We start from the raw sequence: 19467 nt of genomic DNA, 5'->3' as shown, positions 1-19467 counted from the left end.
TTGAACCGCCAGCCTTCTGGTTAGCAGTCAAGTGCTTTAGCCACTATGCTATCAGAGGAGATACTGCCTTGGAAACCCAAGGAGGGGTCGCTATGAGTCAGATCCAACTCAGTGGCAGCGGGTTGAGATAGTCTCCATTTACAGCACATCTATACACTTATACTGGACTATTAACCTAAAGGCAGGTGGTTCAAACCCACTCAGCAGTATCATGGAGGAATGGCATGGCAATCTGCTTCCCTAAAGATGCTGTTGTTGTTGGGTGCTGTCAACTCCTACTCATTGAGACCCATGAGACAGGGCAGCAGTGCTCCGTAGGGTTTTCTTGGCTGCAATCTTTACGTGAGCAGATTGCCAGGTCTTTCTCCCACAGAGCCAGGTGGGTTCAAACTGCCAATCTTCCAGTCAGCAGCCACGTACTTAACTGCTGCACCACCAGAGTTCCTTTCTGTAAAGATTACAGCCTGAGTCAGTTCTACTTTGTTCTAGAGGGTCACTATGGGTCAGAGTTGCCTGGATGGCACACAACAACAACAGAGTTCTTTCTGTGCAAATAGTTATTTACTTTTGATAAACAGGAATGGCAATCAGTTTGGCAATGTGTTTTTTTTTCTTTTTACTTAGCAATATAAAGCCAGAGCAGTTTGGGAGCCATGAAAAACTCCTTCCAAAATAGCACCTTATGACTTTTGTTCAAAGTTCTTAATTATAAACCAAAAAAACAAACCACCTGGTGTGGACTCCGACTCATGGTAACCCCACATGTGTCAAAGTCAAACTATACTTCGATGGCTGATAAAGTCTTCAAATGGCTGATTTTCTGGAAGGACATCACCAGGCCTTTCTTGAGGCATCTTTGAGTGGACCTGAACCTGTAACCTTTGGTTAGCAGCCAAGTGCTTAACTGTTTGTGCCACCAGGGACCCTAAGAATTTTTTCAAAATTCTTAATTACATTGAATCTTTATATTAGTTTTTCATAGAGTTCATCTATTTTCCCTTACCAAACCACCAGTGAAAACAGACAAATGATCCTCTTCAGTTTACTACTAAGAGACTTAAAAGGTTTTCTAATCAGTGTTACCAAACCACTGCTACTCTTCAGAATCACCCAAGGGGCTCTGTTAAATGCAGGGACCCAAGCTCCATCCTGAGCTTGGTGCCATCAGGTGCTGATGAATGATTTCAACTCCTATGGGCTCCGTGGGACAGAGCAGAACTGCCCCCAGGGCTTTCTAGGCTGTAATCTTTACAGGAACAGATCACCAGGGCTTTCTCCCATGGAGCCACTGGGCAGGATCAAACTGCTCATCCTTCAGTCAAGCCACTAGGGCTCCTTGGACCTGGCATCACCAAAAAACCCACTGCCATTGAGTCGATTTTGACTCTCAGCAACCCGATAGGTCAGAGGGTAACTGGCCCGACAGGGATTCTAAGGCTGTAAATATTTACAGAAGCAGACAGCCTCATCTTTCTCCTTCAGAGCAGCTGATGAGTTCGAAATCCAACCTTTTGGTCAGCAGTCCAACTAATATGCCACCTGAGCTTCTCAGACCTAGACTAAACTCACTGCCATTGAGTTGGATCTGACCCACAGTGATCCCTCCTTGGGCTTCCAAGGTGGTATCACTACGGAAGTAGATTGCCCAATGTTCTTTTCAAGGAGTGGCTGGTGGGTTTGAACCACCAGCCTTCTGGTTAGCAGTCAAATGAAGGCACTACACCACAAGAGTTCCCAAGACCTAGACTGCTGTTGTTATGTGCCGTTGAGTCGGACCCGACTCATAGCGACCCCTCCTTGGGTTTCCGAGGTGGTATCACTATGGAAGTAGATTGCCCAAACTTCCTTCCGAGGAGTGACTGGTGGGTTTGAACCACCGGCCTTCTGGTTAGCAGTCAAGTATCTTAGGCACTACCCTACCAGACCTAGATTGTTGTTGTGTTGTTGTTATGTGCCGTCGAGTAGGACCCTACTCATGGCAACCCCTCTTTGGGTTTCTGAGGCAGTATCATTATGGAAGTAGATTGCCCCATCTTCCTACCGAGGAGTGGCTGGTGGATTTGAACCGCCAGACTTCTGGTTAGCAGTCAAGTGCCTTAGGTAGTATGCTACCAGAGCTCCTCCTAGACCTAGACTAGGACCTGGCAAATAAGAAAATTCCAGGGGAGGATGAGAAAGACATAGAGAGTTACATGGGCAGTACAGACAACAAATATGAACCCCTTTGCATATACAGTACTGAGTTGTCAGTGAAAGCAAACATGGGTATAGGGACGGATAGATGGGTGAACAAGCTAAACAATTAGGTATGTCTAAATGGAGAGTGTATCCAAGATCATATATAGGGTTGGCAGACAATGGGCCTATAAGTTCATGTGAATGATCAGAATTACCAGGTGTATAGTAGAGCTGACAAGGGGCAAGGTTATGGTCATTACTTGGTCACAGCCAGCTACCCAGAGGGACCGAGTAGTTGATCCTGCGGGCTTGGGACCATAGTCGCAGGGGACATCAAGCTCAATTGGCATAACATACTATACAAAACATTGTTCCACCTACTACTTTGGCGAGTAGCGACTGGGACCTTAAAAGCTAGGAAGCTGCCATCTAGATGCAACAACGGGTCTCTCCTCGTCAAGAAGAAAGAAGAAAACCAAAATTAATGGAAACAATCAGTCCTAGCGACTGGTACACCATCCGATCTGCAACCTATACAACTATGAGACCAGAAGAACTACATGGTGCCCAGCTACCACTGCCATCCACTTGGAAGGGATGTAGGAGATCCTGCATAAAGAGGGAGAACAATGTGGTACAAAACTCATAATCATTTGGAGGCAAAAAAAAAAAAAGAAGGTGGGGACCAGGTTTGCTGGTCCAATGGAGCCTGGTGTAACCACTGAGACTATGGCCCCTAGCTGCCCTTCAGGTCTGGAATTGAACCCACAACTGTGGTTCCCAGCCAAACAAAGTACAGGCATGTGAGTTAAACATTTACCTCAAGTAGACACACGCCCTGGAGAGAAAAATCATGGGAGAAGGAAGGGCTGCTTATGCACAGGGAGATAGCTCAGGGTGCAGAAGAGTATGAAGGGATGGACACTGGGAGGAGGTAACTATGGGGAGGAAGTGGGAGGGGAGCTGTTGCATTGTAAATTTTGGTCAATGACATGAGACAAAGTATATGTGAACTGCTGTATGAAAAGTGAATTTACTCTGTAAATCTTCACCCAAATCCTAATTAAAAAAAAAAAAAGAAAATTCCAGGGATCAGTTCCAGGCACACTACTGCCTGCAGACAGATGTCTCTAGGCAATCACAGATGCTCAAGCACTTGCTATTCAGTAGACACACATACCTACCTTCCTCCTTAGAATAACACTACATGTATTCTCCAAACACTGACATCCACTATAAATAATCTAAACTCACAACAAATATTTCCTGTAGTCCCATGAGGCATGTAGATGGTTTATGCCCAAGATCAAGGAAGAGTTAAGAGAAATTATATGTCATGCCTTTACTTGCTATTAGCTTTCACGAAGGAGCTGGAAAATGAACTGCTAAGTGTAACTGCGGGACTGGGGAATGAAGGTAAGCCTGTGTCATAAATTTTCTGAGTTTATTCCAAGAAACATCACTGCACAGTATCATGTGGAGGGAGGATATAACTAGACAAGACATAACTAGACAAGACAAAAGGTCTGTGAGTCTGTGGAACAACCAGTGCCTTGTGCTACCTTTAGCAGTTTAGAAGCCAGACGCATCACAAACATACCAAGACAACGTGAGAATCTGGTGGTTTCCTACATAATTTTCCAATCTACACAAATTTTTGTCCTGCCGAGTCAGCATTCTTAATAACCCACTGTCATCGAGTCAATTCCAACTCATAGCGACACTGCAAGACAGAGTACAACTGCCTCATAGGGTTTCCAAGGTTGTCAATCTTTATGGTAGCAGACTGCCTCACCTTTCTCCTGCGGAGGGGTTACCAGGTTCGAGCCTCCAACCTTTTAGTTAGCAGCCCAATGCTTTAACCACAGCGCCACCAGAACTCCATGCACTCTTAACAGGGTAGGGTAAATGAAATGTTTTCATGGCTAAAACTGTTATCTTTATATCAATTGTTCCCCAATGTCTTGTTGTGTGCCATGGAGTCAATTCCAACTCGTAGCAACCCTATATGACAGGAGAGAACTGCCACCACAGGGATTCCAAGGCTGTAATCTTTACAGGAACAGACTGCCAGGTCTCTTCTCCCACAAAGTGGCTGGTAGGTTTGAACCACTGACCTTCCAGTTAGCAGTTGAAGGCTTTTAACCATTGTGCCACCAAGGCTCCCCTTCCCCAAATGTCTATCTCCAGTGAATTCCTAGAATTCTCCTTTCATAAAAAATGATGAGCTACAAAGGGTATTTGTAAAATCTCTAAGAAGACACAGTATGATACCATTTCTTTTACTTCGTTCTGAAAAATTAAGTCATTAGAAAAAGCTTAGAAGGATATATGTACCAAGATATTAACAATGATGGGGATTATGAGCTCCAGATTCAAATATCCAACTAGATGGTTGCACCTGGATGGTCCAAATATGTTCAGAACTGAGTTCACTGCCTTTCACTCCTCCTGCCCTGCTCCCCACTGAAACCTGCTCTTCCTCCTCACTCCCAATATGAGGTAAAGGTGTCAACACCCACTCAGTCTGCCAGGCTAGAAATCAAAGTCCAAATGCCCTGACTTCAATGCCATATCCCCAGGGAAGCCTTCTTGGACTCCTCAGAATAAGTAAAGCCCTCTGTGCTACGTTTCCCCAGCATTTAGGCTTCCTTCCTGGTGATGCTATCACATTTAAGCATTCTTTATATTCTCTGTCCCTGGTCATTCTCACTGTAAAACAAGAATGAAAACAAAGTAGAGAATGTATCGTTACATGCTTAGAGTGGTGCCTGGTAAGCATCCAATAACTTTTAACTATATTATTAGAGTTGTAGTAGAAGTTAGGACTCTCTTGAGGATGAATGACATGATAATTAATAATTACACTAACAAGTCATTTTAACATTTTGTTGTGATTGAAAATATACACTGCAAAATACACACCAATTCAACCATTTCTACATGTACACTGATTACACTCTTCAAGTAGTGCAGCCACTCTCACCCTCCTTTCTGGGTTGTTCCTCCACTACTAACTAACACAATTTTACTGTCCCCTACACTTCCTATCTAACTCTTCAAGTTGCTACTGTGAATGTGATCCCATAAAGACAGTTCCTTAAAAGAACATCATTCTCAAGGCAGGCATTCTTTACTAATTAAGCTAATCTGTTGCTTGGTTTAGGAGCTCTGGTGGCATAGTGGTCACAGCATTTGGCTGCTAACCAAAAGATTACAGCCTTGGAAACCATATGGGGCGGTTGCTATGAGTCAGATCTGACTCAACGGCAGTGAGTGAGCGTGAGTGTGAGCGACCCCTCCTTGGGTTTCCAAGGCAGTATCACTACGGAAGTAGATTGCCCGAACTTCCTACCAAGGAGTGGCTGGTGGGTTTGAACTGCCAGGCTTCTGGTTAGCAGTCAGATGCCTTAGGCACTATGAGTTAATAATAATTTACTTATAATTTAACTGTGTAATTAATAACTATTAAGCTAGATGGTAAGCTCTATGCTAGGAAGGCCCGTGTCTGCCTGCTCTGCCCTCTAGCCCTGAATTTCTTATAGAGCCAGACAAAAAGGAGGTGTTTTTGATGAGTAAATGAAAGACTGAATTTTAGATTCTACCTGTTCCTCCACCTCCAGCCCTTCAGGCACCAAATTCTGTGACTTCTTCCTCCTAAAGAGCTCTCAGATCTTGTTCTCGCCACCTCACAGTCTTAACACAGGCTCCTGTCATCTCTCTTAAGTGAATGACCTATGACAGTCATCTCCAAACTGGTCTTCAGCCTCTAGTTTTGCCTCCCCTAGAATTCATCCTCCACGCTACTGCCAGAGGGAATATATATATATTTTTTTTAATTGTGATTTGGGTGAAAGTTTACAGAGCAAATTCATCTTCCATACAGCAGTTCACATACATTTTGTCTCATGACATTGACTGCAATCTCCCACAATGCAACAGCTTTCCTCCCACTTCCTCCCCATAGCCATCTCTTCCCTGTGTCCTTCCCTTCCATACACTCCTGTCCCCCGAGCTGTCTCCCTGTGCATACACAGCCCTTCTATTCTCCCACAACTGATCTCTCCAAAGAGTATATCTACCTCATGTAAATGTTCAGCTCATATGCCTGTCTTTTGTTTGGCTGGAAGCCTCAGGAGTGGGTTCAATTCCAGATTGAAGGGCAGCTAAGGGCCATAATCTCAGGGGTTTCACCAGTCTCCATCAGACCAGCAAACCTGGTACTTTTTTTTTTTTTATGATTTTGAGTTTCCCCCCTTTTTTTTTTTTTTAATGATTTTGAATTTTGTTCCACATTGTTCTCCTACTCTATCCAGGATCTCCTACATAGATGCCCCTCCAAGTGGTTGACAGTGGTAGCTTGGCACCATCTACTTCTGGTCTCATAGTCATATAGGCTGAGCATCACATGGTGTACCAGTCCCTTGAACTAATTGTTTCCATGTGTCTTTGGTTTTCTTCATTCTTCTTTGCTCTGAACGAGGAGCAACCCATTGTTGCATCTAGATGGTTGCTTGCAAGCTTTTAAGATCCCAGTTGCTACTCACCAAAGTAGGACGTGGAGCAATGTTTTTGTGCAGTATGTTATGCCAACTGAACTTGATGTCCCCTGTGACCATGGTCCAGGGGGAATTTTCAAAATGTGAATCTGGTCGAGTCATTTCCCTATCAAAAGCCCTTCAGTGAACATGCCTGCCTAGAGCAGCAGAGAGCAGGATGTGCACATCCCCAAAAGGTTTGTAAGACTATCCGCTAGGCTGTGAGAAGAAACTATTAACACTCTTATTTTTATTCTTTACGTATATAGTAAATAAAATATAACTAAAGCCCAATTTTTTTAAGATTAGTACTAAAATATGTATATAATAGTTTGTATAGGCTTAAAAATCAGCCCGGTGAGAATCAGTTTTGTGAAGAATGTTTCACTGAGAGGCATGTGGCATCAAGAAAAAAAAGAAGGGGGTGGGGGAGCACCAGCTTAGAGGACATAAGCCCTTTAAGATCCTTGCTCTGTCTATCTCTTCAGCCTCATCTCCTCCTCAGAGGCTATCTTCATGGCACATACTTTGTTTGCCAGCTCTGAGCTTTTACCCTGCTTTCCCTTACCTAGCAGTTCACTTATCTCAGACTGCCACAAAACTGGCTCCTTCATAGCTGTCAGCTCTCAGCCTAAAGTAAACACCTCAGAGAGATGCTCCCTGACCCCTTGTCTAAAGGAGCACTCCCCATGTCATGACTCTCTAATAGCACCAGTTTTTTTGTTGTTGTTTTGTTTTGTTTTTTTATTTTTCAAAACATGGCTCAAGTTGGACACCAAGAACTGGGTTATGAAGCATATTTAAAAATGCTTCATGATCATTCAATGATGGATCCCGGGAACACAAGGACGGTGAATCATTAGAAAATCCATCACAGTCCTCTTCCCACTTCCTCTCTGTGGTTACCTCTTCCCCGTGTCCTCCTTTACCATGCATTCCTGCCCTCTGAGCTCTCTCCCTGTGCAAATACTGCCCTCCTGATCTCTCATGGTTGACTGTTCTAAGGAGTGCACCTACTTAATGTAAATGTTCACCTTATACACTTGTCTAATAGCACCTATTTTCATCATAGTATTGACCACACTTGGTATTTTCTTGATTATGTATTTGTTGATTTGTTTTCCTCCTCAGGAGACTCTATGAGAACAGGAACTTGCTTAACATGTTTATCATTCTCTCCCCAGTTTCCAGTGCCTGTCAGTAGACACTTAATACATGATAGCTGAGTATTGACTAAATGAATGAATCTTTCAAGACTCAGCAGAAATGCTACCTGCTCTCTAAGGCTTTGATTTTCCTACAGAGAACTGTTCTTTTGTTCCCTGCTATACTGTTACATCTCTCTTATAGCATTCACCAGTCTCCCCAATTCAGTCATGCATACCTCAAGAGCATGGACTGGGTCTTACTCATCTTTGTATCCCCAACACCTGGCTCAGGGATTGACAACACATGACACAGTGAATGTTTGCTCAATAAATCAATGAAAGACTGAGCTGAACTCCAGCTGACCTTCTCCCAACTCTGCTCCTTCTAATTCTGGTCCACCTCTCATCCAAACACTCAAAAACCAAAAACTAATTTTGGAAAAAAAAAAAGAAAAAAATCTTTATTGGCAAAGCACCCAGCAAAACAAAACATAAAGTCTAAAAATTTACATCTTGAAGTAGGGATGAAAGTGGCTTTATGACTTTGGCCCAACCTACCTATACTTTTCCCTCTTACATTTAAAAAATCTTCTCCACTTCTTAATTTACTACAGAAAATTTGGGGTAAAGGAGTGGAGACGCTTACAACCTCAGGGTACAATTTCTACTATGCTCACTATACAAAGAATTCCACTCTACCACAACAAGTTAGCTAATCCTCCAGCCTGGTCGTGATGGTGTTTAATTCGAATTTAACTCTCACTTGTTTATCAAAGCTCTGGAGAGTATGTAGTATAATATGCCAATCATAACAGATGAGTCAGAAGGCCCTGAAATGAAGGAAACTAAAACTCTATACTTACTTGCTCCGTAGGGAACAGGGTATTGATATATTCCACAGCATTAAAATCTGCACGATCTAAAGGATCCTGGCTGGGAAATACCTACACAGAAACAGAGGATTAAAAATAACTAGTTATCTTTCTGCCTTTTATTATACACAATTTCTTCCCCCTCCTTGAAGAAAAAAAAAGTCTTTTCCCTTTTACAGTGTTTCACATACAATAGATGCTCAATAAAATATCTGTTAAAGTAAATCTTTAATTTTCAACATCTATACTTTTAACATCTTGGTGCCACTGTGAGAAGTTCCACAGGTATCACTGACATCTTGAAGACGAGGAAAAATCAGAAGGCATTGTACACTAAGAGATGAAACTGGCTGCATTTAGGGAAACCTTGATGACACGTATGTACCATGTCTCAGTGATTTCTCAGCAGTAGAATTCACTATTCATTGAAACAATTTTTATGCTTCAGACATTATCAGGAAATTCAGAGCAAGGATTAGGGAACTGTCTATCTCTTTAACATAAGAAAGTAAACCTCCTTCTGAGAAATACAGCTAATGACCTTCAACAACGGCACCTTGAAGAACAAGCATGAGTCCTGTTACAAAAGCATATAAAAGTAGTCAGATGATCTCCTGGGTACTGGATTTCACCAATTTAAGACAGTTAAAACTCTGATAACCAAATTCTTCTTTAAGAAACCTTCTAAAGAGAATATATATACAAAATCAATGGCCAACATTATTCTCAGTGGAGAGAGACTGAACGCATTCTTCTTATGAATGGGTACCAAACAGGATGTCCTTTATCACCCCTCTTATTCAATATTGTATTGGAAGTCCTTGCCAGAGCAATAAAGCAAGAAAGGGAAATAAAAGGCATCCAAATTAGTAAACAAGAAGTAAAACTATGTCTCTTTGTAGATGATATGATTTTATACATAGAAAATTCTAAAGACTCAGTAAGAAAATTACTGGAACTAGTTGAAAGTTTCAACAGAGTGGCAGGGTACAAGATCAACATACAAAAATTAGTTGGATTCCTTTACATTAACAAAGAGAACTCTTAAAAGGAAATCAGGAAAGCAATACCATTTACAATAACCACCCAAAAGATGAAATACTTAGGAATGAATCTAACTGAGACACAAAAGACATCTATAAGGAAAATCTTAAAACACTATTACAAGAAACAAAAAAATATATATATATACAAAAGGAAGAATATACCATGATTATGGATAAGAAAACATCATGAAAATGTTAATACCACTCAAAGCAATTTATAGATATAATGCAATCCTGATCCACGTTCTATCATCTTTCATTAAAGACATGGAAAAACTAATTACCAACTTTACGTGGAATGGGAAGAGACCCCAGATAAGTAAAACACAACTAAACACAACTAAAGAAGAAGAACAAAGTAGGAGGCTTCACACTCCCTGATCTCAAAACATACTAAATAGCCACAGTAGTTAAAACAGCTTGGTACTGGTACACACATAGACTAATGGAACAGTACTGAAAGCCCAGAGGTAATTCCACCCACCTATGGACAGCTGATCTTTGGCAAAGGGCCACAAATCATTAAATGAGGAAGATATAGTCTCTTTAATAAAAAACCATACTCACTGCCTAGAGTTGAACCCAACTCATAGTGATTCCTCCTTGGGTTTCCGAGGCAGTATCACTACAGAAGTAGATTGCCCAACCTTCCTCTTTAATAAATGGTGGGGCAAAACTGGATATGCATTTGCAGAAAAATGAAACAAGACCCATATCTCACATCACATACAAATGAACTCAAGTTGGATCAAAGACCTGAACATAAAACCCAAAACCGTAAAGATCACCGAAAAGAAAATGAGGACAAATTTAGGGGCCCTAATTCAAGGCATTAATATACTGTCGAATATAACTAAAAATGCACAAACACCAAAAGACAAAATGGATGACTGGGACCTCCTAAAAATTAGACATTTATGTGCACCAAAAGATTTCACCAAAAGAGTAATAAGAAACCCACAGACTGGGAAAGATTTTTGGCAATGACTTATCAGACAAGGAGCTAATCTCTAACATTTATAGAAAACTTCAACACTTTTAACAACATAAAGATAAATAATACAATTTAAAAATGCGCAGAGGACATGAATAGACACTACAACAAAGACATTAAGCAGCTAACAAACACATGAAGAATTGCTTGTGATCATTAACCACTACAGAGATGGAAATCAAAACAACAATGAGATATCACCTCACTCCAGCAATAATAGCAAAATTCAACAAGATGAAAACTCACTGCCATCAAGTCGATTCAACTCATAGAGCGACCCTTTCTTGGGTTTCCAAGGTAGTAGCTCTACAAAAGTAGATTGCCCAATCTTCCTTCCAAGGAGTGGCTGGTGGGTTTGAACCGCCAACCTTCTGGTTAACAGTAAAATGCCTTAGGCACTATGCCAGATGCAAATCAAAACAAGGAGGTATCATCTCACCACAGCACTAATAACAAAGTTCAAAAAAACAGAATAAATGCTGGTGAGGGTGCAGAGAGACTGGAACCCTCATACACCAGTGGTGGGTCTGTAAAACGGTAAAAACTTGGTGGAAAATGATATGGCGCTTCCTTACAAAGTTGGAAATAGAAACAGCATATGATCCACTGTGTAGGAGATCCTAGATAGAATGGGAGAACAATGTGGAACAAAAATCAAAATCATTTAAAAAAAAAAAAGGACCAGGTTTGCTGGTCTGATAGAACCTGATAGAACCACTGAGACTATGGCCCCTAGCTGCCCTTCAGGTCTGGAACTGAACCCACTCTGTGGCTTCCAGCCAAACAAAAGACAGGCATTTGAGCTGAACATTTATAATAGGTAGATATACTCCTTGGAGAGATCAATCATGGGAGAACAGAAGGGCTGTGTGCATGCACAGGGAGACAGCTGGGGGTGGGGAGCTGAAATGCATGGGAGAGGACACAGGGAAGAGGTTAACTAAGGAACTCTGGTGGTGTAGTGCCTAAGGCATTTGACTGCTAACCAGAAGGCTGGGGGTTCAAACCCATCAGCTACTCCTTGGAAGGAAGACTGGGCAATCTACTTCCACAGAGATATTGTCTTGGAAACCCAAGGAGGGGTCACTATGAGTTGAAATTGACTGGGTGGCAGGAAGTTTCTTTTTTTTTTTTTTAATGGAGAGAAAGTAGGAGAGGAGTTCTTGCACTGTGGGAAATTGCAGTCAATGTCACAAGACAAAATGTGTGTTAGCTACTGTATGGAAAGTGAATTTGCTCTGTAAACTTTCACCCAAATCACAAGGGAAAAAAAAAAAATATATATATATATATATATCTCATATGATCCAGCAATCCCACTAGTAGGTATATATCCTAGAGAAATCAGTGTCATAACATGAGCAGATCACAGTTATTATTCGCAATGGCAAAAGAATGGAAACAACCTAAATGCCCATCAGCAGAGGAATGGGTCAACAAACTATGGTACATACACACAATGGAATACTACCCAATGTTAAAGAGCAGTGATGAATCTGCGAAACATCTCATAACACAGATGGACTTAGGGAACATTACGCTGAGTGAAATCAGTCAATTACAAAAGGACAAATATTGTAAGAGACCACTATTGTAAAAAATCAAGAAAAGGGTTTGACATAAAAAGAAAAATGATTTGATGGTTACCAGGGGTGGGTGGGGAAGGGAGGGTTAACCATTAACGAGAGGGTAGACACATACTAACTTGGGTGAAGGGAATTGAAAAAATAAAAATACATTTAGCATAAAAGGAAAACATTCTGGGACCTTATGAAAATGAGCTGCTAAAGGCCAGGTGGCATCTCGAGTGACAGTGACATCTGGACTCTTGAATGATTGCTTTTTAAAAGAAAGAAAAAAAAAACTTTCCAAAGAAATACAGTGTCAAAGAATCAAAATGTCTTCTAAGAGAGGTCAAAAGCAATTGTTAGAAGAGTTTAGGGATTTCACAATGCCAATGAGAAGTGGAAGTAAGGTGGGTGACAAGAAAGTGAAGGTGTTCTCTTTTTTAAATGCTTAGCACTTCTGTTTTTATAATACACATTAGGATAGAAATACATCATATACACATGTACGTAACCTCATGTATATGCACTCACCAAAGGACGTGATAGTGATTTCACCTGCAACTGAGTGTAGGCCCCATGATGAGTATGATATAAACCAAAAACCAAATTCACTGCCGTGGAGTCAGCAACCCCTCCTTGGGTTTCCGAGGCAGTATCCCTGGGTCCTAGAGTTATCCTGGATAAATGTTTTCATATATTAAGGCCCCTAATACAAGCCAACTACTGCGTCCAGTAATAGTTGAGAAGAAAAAGTGATCCGTTCCAATGCTGGAGAAAACTAACAGCACTAGACTTAATTAGACTTAATAGTACAATGCTCATACATTGTAGTTCATGGGCAATTTAAGAAATTCCAAGGGTAATCTGTCTATACTGATTTTCACCCTATGGAGTGACTTTAGAACTTAATCTCTGAGTGAAATGTGGTTACAATATACCACTTTCCTGACTCCTCATGTATCACCTCTCTTTATAAGCATGCTATTACATAACTGTTGCCTGCAGAATTTCATTCAATCTATGATTGCTAAATAAAGAAAAATTCTAAATGTCATCCTGACATCAAGATGTCTGCTAACTATCATTGAGAAAGAAGGGCAGCCTATGCACAGGGAGACAGCTTAGGGGGCAGGAATCCATGGAGGGGTGGACACTGGGAAGAGGTAACTATGGGGAGGAAATGGGAGGGAAGCTGTTGCATTGTTGTAAACTGTGGTCAATGTCATGAGACAAAGTATATGTAAACTGCTATATGGAAAATGAATTTGCTCTGTAAATCTTCACCCAAATCACAATAATAAAAAAAAAAGTTAAAAAAAAAAACCACACACACACACAAAAAAAGATGTCTGCTAACTGAATAAATCTGCACTAGAACTTAAGCTCATTAAGAAATAGCACAAATGTGTTCTTCTGAGATCTCTGTCAGTCAAACAAGAACTGAAGGCATTATTTGTTTCTTCCATTACAGCCGTTGTTGTTAAGTGCTGTCGAGCCAGCTCCAGCTCAGCGACCCTGTGTACAAGAGAATAAAACAATGTCCGGTCCTACGCCAGACTCACAATCCTTGCTATACCTGAGCCTATCATTGCAGCCACGGTGTCAATCAGTCTCGTTGAGGGCCTTTCACTTTTTCGTTCACTAGTATTAGCCAGTGAAAACCTTATGAATACCAGTGAAACACTGTCTGATGTCACCACTCATCCGTCAGTTTGTTGTACTGTGATGGCTTGTGTGTTGCTGTGAGGCTGGAGGTTATGCCACCAGTATTTCAAATACCTGCAAGGTCACCCATGATGGACAGGTTTCAGCGGAACTTCCAGACCAAGACAGACTTGGCAGAAGGAAGCAGCATCCACTTCTCAAAGTATTGTTGTTGTTGTTGTTATGTGCCGTTGAGTCAGACCTGACTCACAGCAACCCTTCCTTGGGTTTCCGAGGTGGTGTCATTACAGAAGTAGATTGCCCAACCTTTCTTCTGAGGAGTGGTTGGTGAGTTTGAACCTCCAGCCTTCTGGTTGGCAGTCAAGTGCCTTAGGCACTACACTGTTAGCCAGTGAAAACCATTAGAACCTACTAGGTCCAAAGAGCAACCAAACTGCAGGTCTTTTTCTGGCAGATGGAGGTATGTGAGGGAAGCAGTGTGGCCTGAATTCCAAAAACTTTGCCCAGTGGTCTGGCATCCTCAGGATGTGCCAAATGTGCTTAGTACGGGTAATCCAACCACTCCTGTTGTTGTTGTTGTTATGTGCCGTCAAGTCAAACCCGACTCATAGCGACCCCTCCTTGGGTTTCCAAGGCAGTATCACTACGGAAGTAGGATTGCCCAACCTTCCTTCCGAGGAGTGGCTGGTGGGTTTGAACCGCCAGCCGTCTGGTTAGCAGGCAAGTGTCTTAGCCACTATGCTACCAGAGCTCCCAACCACTCCTAGAAACCCCAAAACAAAACAAAACCCAGTGCCACTGAGTCAACTCTGACCCATGGTGACCTCATGTATTACAGAGCAGGATGGCTCCATAGGGTTTTCTAACAGAAGCAGATAGTCAGGTCTTTCTTCCATGCTACCACTGGATGGGTTCACACTGCCAACCTTTAGGTCAGCAGTCCAGTGCAAACCATATGTGCCACCTAGGTCCCTCCTAAAAACACACACATCCAAAAATCTATAATAAATACAAAACAACGCAAATTACAAAACAATATAAATAAATTACTTAGCACAGTGGCAGTAATTATTAAGGGTCAACAACTGTCAACTTTTATTATCGGCAGTAACGTTTTGCTTAGAAAAACATCCAGGGGTCATTAAATAAGGCATATCCTCCCTTTCCTTAAATCATATCTTCAAGCCAATTCCTTCAAGGAAGATTTTTCTCCCTCCTTCATAAGCAATACTCTATAACCCAAACCAAAAACTGAAACCCGTTGCCATTGAATGGATTCTCTCTCACAGTGACGCTGTAAGACAGTGAACAGCCCCATAGGGCTTCTAAGGCTGTTAACTTTATGGAAGCAGACTGCCTCATCTTTTCTTGCAGATTATCTGGTGGGTTTGAACCGCCGATCTTTCGGTTGCAGCCAAGCGCTGTAACCACTGCGCCATCAGGGTTCCTAAAGTGATCCCACTACCCCAAAATTTCCAGCCACTCTCAAGAGGCTAGCTTGGGAAACTGGAGCAGTGGCGCACTAACCGGGTAAATGAATGAACCCTCGGAACATGAGCATGCTAACCATGGAATCCCTTCTAGATTCATCCTCTCAAGCAGTACAGCTCCTTTGCCTGACCCCCCAAACAGCCAAGGCCTACAAAGGGCTCTTTCTCCTCTAATTCAGGAAAACCTTCTCACTTTCACCTCCCTCCAAACCCTTCATTCTGTGCCTAGCCCCCACCTCTCCGCCCAATGGCCGCTCCCTTCCAGCCCACCCTGGGTCCCATTACCCAGAGCTGCCCCCATCCTCCCTATTCCCCACTCTTCAGGGGGCGGAACGCTCACCTGCTCTATGGCGAGCTGCACCTCCGGCGTGAGCTGTAGCACCGCTTCCAGCTCCTCCACGAACTCCAGTTCCTCCTCCTCCATCATCCCGCCGCCCAGCCCCTACTCGATCCACACACCCAGACAACTCAGACCTCCAGTCGTCAACCCAGGCTCCAGATCAGCAACCCTTCAGTTGCAGCGCTCAGGCAGGTCTTGGCTCTGTCAGCCAGCCCGGTACTTCCGGGAAGCCAGACACTTCCGGGATTCGGGGCATTCTGGGATAGCGGAGGACTTACCTCTGGTCACATCTCGGGAGGCTTCTCCAGCAACCTCTTCCTCGCAGCCCTTGGCTACCTTTAAATGGCAGTGGAATGATGGAGGGTCTCTTCACCTCGCCTAAGACATTGTCCCCACTAAGGCTCTCGTGAGGGCGGTGATGGGGAACGGCCTAGACATCTCAGCCCGGTACCCCAGTGAGTGTAAGCCTCACCAGCGTCGCAACAAAACTACGGATCACAACACAACACTTGAGGGCAGCGGAGTCGGCGATCCTTCAAGCTTCCAGTGCTTCCTTGGTCAATGGCAGTAGGTGTCCCTCCTCTTCTCAATCCCAATCCCCGGCATCGAGGGTGAAATGAAAACAGCTAGTAAGTGGCGATGTTGCCAAGGACAATTTGTAAGTTGGGACAGCATCCACTGAACAGAAATAAGTTCCCCATATGCCAGGTCACTTGGCAGAGTTTTCTGAGAGAGACCGCAGCTTCCTTACTGGAAGAAGAAATAAATACATAAATAAAAGCCAGAGCAGGCAGTGCCAGCGGTAGGGAAATGATTACTTTCTATGATTTTGAGTAACCAAAACCAAACCAAACGCACTGCCTGTCAAGTCAGAATCGACTCATAGCGACCCCTCCTTGGGTTTCCGAGGCATCACTACAGAAGTAGATTGCCCAACCTACCTTCCAAGGAGTGGCTGGTGGGTTTGAACTGCCAGCCTTCTGGTTAGCAGTCAAATGCCTTAGGCACTATGCCACCAGAACTCCCATGATTTTGAGAACAGGGGTCTTTAAGTCCGATTCCACCACTGGATTCCTGTGTGAACTTGAACAAGTCACCCTACCTGCCCTGTTGCCCTGCCTGGTTGTGATGCAAATTGAATATAAAAAGCACTATGCAAATTTAAGCTAGTAATGCAGGTAATATTAGGGTGTGTAACATGTATGCAGCACAATAGAACCTATGTGGGAAAAAAAGACTGGATCACCATGTGGAACCACTTTTCCAACAGACTGTTCAAACGATGAGGTAATTGGAAACTAAGGAAGAGTTGCTTTACCAGTTCAACATTGGGAAACTGCAACGCCATGATGGAAGGGCCCTGGCGCCACTGAACTGTTGTTTTTTTGTTTTTTGTTTTTTCTTTTCATCAGAGTTATTTATAGTAAAGGAAAAATAGAAGCAATAACGATAAAGGAATGCTTAAAAATATAAATAACTAGAATATTACTGACTCATAAATTCATGGTTTGAAAACTATTTAGTGACATGGAAAAATGTGCACAGTATATTTGGGAAAGCAAAAATGTGCAGCATGGTCTGAGGTCATTTATTTATTTATTTTTGTACTAGATCGTTCCTGTTGGCATTCAGACATGCTGTGATCTCTCCCATGTTTATAAAAGTCTTCTATGGACCACTGCCCTATCTCTCTGACCTACTTTATGGCCAGAGTTCTCAAAAGTGTTGTTCCTCCTACTGCCTTGTCTCCCATTTATTCTTCAGGCTACTATAGTCTGGTCTCTGCCCTACCATGCTATCATTTTTATAAGCACAACACACATTGAATGTATATCTGTATGTGTATATATTTTGTGGCTATAAAATGATAAAATTTGCTATAAAAGTGATAACAAAGAAATACCACTTTTCTGTAGGTACGGGAATATGCATCCCCCCCAAATGTCAATGTCTACAATAAGTTGTTGTTCTTTTATAAGGCAATAGTCAAAAACAAAACAAAAAAAAACAAATATTTTGGATCCGACTCATAGCGACCCCTCCTTGGGTTTCCAAGGCAGTATCACTACGGAAGTAGATTGCCCAATCTTTCTTCCGAGGAGTTGGCTGGAGTGGCTGGTGGATTTGTCGTTGGTGGCTAGCCTCTGGTTAGCAGTCATATGCCTTAGGCATTTAGCTCTGGTAGCATAGTGCCTAAGGCACTTGACTGCTCACCAGAAGGCTGGCGGTTCAAACCCACCAGCCACTCCTCGGAAGGAAGATGGGCAATCTACTTCCGTAGTGATACTGCCTTGGAAACCCAAAGAGGGGTAGCTATGAGTCGGGTCCAACTTGACAGCACATAACAACAAAAATAACAAGTGCCTTATAGGCACTATGCCACCAGAGCTCCTTAGTAAAAAACAAGGCTCCAGGAATTGACAGAATACCAAGTGAGATGTTTCAACAAATGGATGCAATGCTAGAAATACTCACTTGTCTATGCCAAAAAATTTGGAAGACAGTTACCTGGCAAACTGACTGGAAGAGATAGAAAGATGATCCAATAGAATGTATTAATTGAACCAATAGAATGTATTAATTGAACAATGTAATTAATATCAGTAGCACTAAACTCCAGAAACCAAACTCACTGCTGTCAAGTTGGTTCCGACTTATAGTGACCCCCCTTGGGTTTCCAAGGTGGTATCTCTAAGGAAGTAGATTCCTTCTGAGGCGTGGCTGGTGGTTCAAACCCACCAGCCTTCTGGTTACCAGTCAAATGCCTTAGACACTATGCCACCAGAGCTCCCATTACACAAGTAAAATTTTGCTGAAGATAATTTAAAAATGGTTATAGCAGTACAGGGAAATGCCAGAAATTTATGCCAGATTCAGAAGAAGACGTGAAACAAGAGATACCATTGATGATGTCAGCAAGATCTTGGATGAAAGCAGAGAATACCAGAAAGATGTTTACCTGTGTTTTATTGACTATGCAAAGGCATTTGACTGTGTGGATCACAACAAATTATGGATAACATTTTGCAGAATGGGAATTCCAGAGCACTTAATTGTGCTCATGCAGAACCTGTACAGAGACCAAGAAGCAACTGTACAAACAGAACAAGGTTTGCATGGTTTAAAATCAGGAAAAGTGTACATCAGGATTGTATCCTTTCACCATACTTATGCAATCTATATGCTGAGTAAATAATCTGAGAAACTGGACTATACAAAGAATGCAGCAGCAGGTTTGGAAGATTCATTAGCAATCTGTGATATGCAGATGACACAACCTTCCATGCTGAAAGTGAAGAGAATGTGAAGAATTTACTGATAAAGATCAAAGACTACAGCCTTCAGTATGGATTACGCCTCAACATAAAGTTAGGAGCTCTGGTAGCATAGTGGCTAAAGCACTTGACTGCTAACCAGAAGGCTGGCGGTTCAAACCCACCAGCCACTCCTCAGAAGGAAGGTTGGGCAATCCTACTTCTGTAGTGATACTGCCTCGGAAACCCAAGGAGGGGTCGCTATGAGTCGGGGCCGACTCGACGGCACACAACAACAACAACATAAAGAAAACAAAAATCTTCACAACTGGATCAATAAGCAACATAATCATAAATGGAGGAAAGATTGAAGG

The 19467-nt window shown here is 42.4% G+C and overlaps 1 protein-coding gene across 1 annotated transcript in view; it reads right to left on the bottom strand.

Moving 5' to 3' along the window:
• The window catches only part of VPS53 (VPS53 subunit of GARP complex), a 192548-nt gene extending 176622 nt beyond the window's left edge, over positions 1–15926 (bottom strand). The window contains exons 1-2 of the mRNA XM_007937432.2: positions 15840–15926; positions 8728–8808 (exon numbers count right to left, since the gene is read on the bottom strand). Of these exons, the coding sequence (XP_007935623.1) occupies positions 8728–8808; positions 15840–15926 (168 nt within the window). The remainder of the gene's footprint in view (positions 1–8727; positions 8809–15839) is intronic.
• Positions 15927–19467: the final 3541 nt, after the last annotated feature.

Source organism: Orycteropus afer, unplaced genomic scaffold (assembly GCF_000298275.1).
Source record: "Orycteropus afer afer isolate SDZICR_OR568_19922 unplaced genomic scaffold, OryAfe1.0 scaffold00042, whole genome shotgun sequence".
Taxonomy (NCBI): Eukaryota; Metazoa; Chordata; class Mammalia; order Tubulidentata; family Orycteropodidae; genus Orycteropus; species Orycteropus afer.
This window is presented reverse-complemented; position numbering and strand designations above follow the sequence as displayed.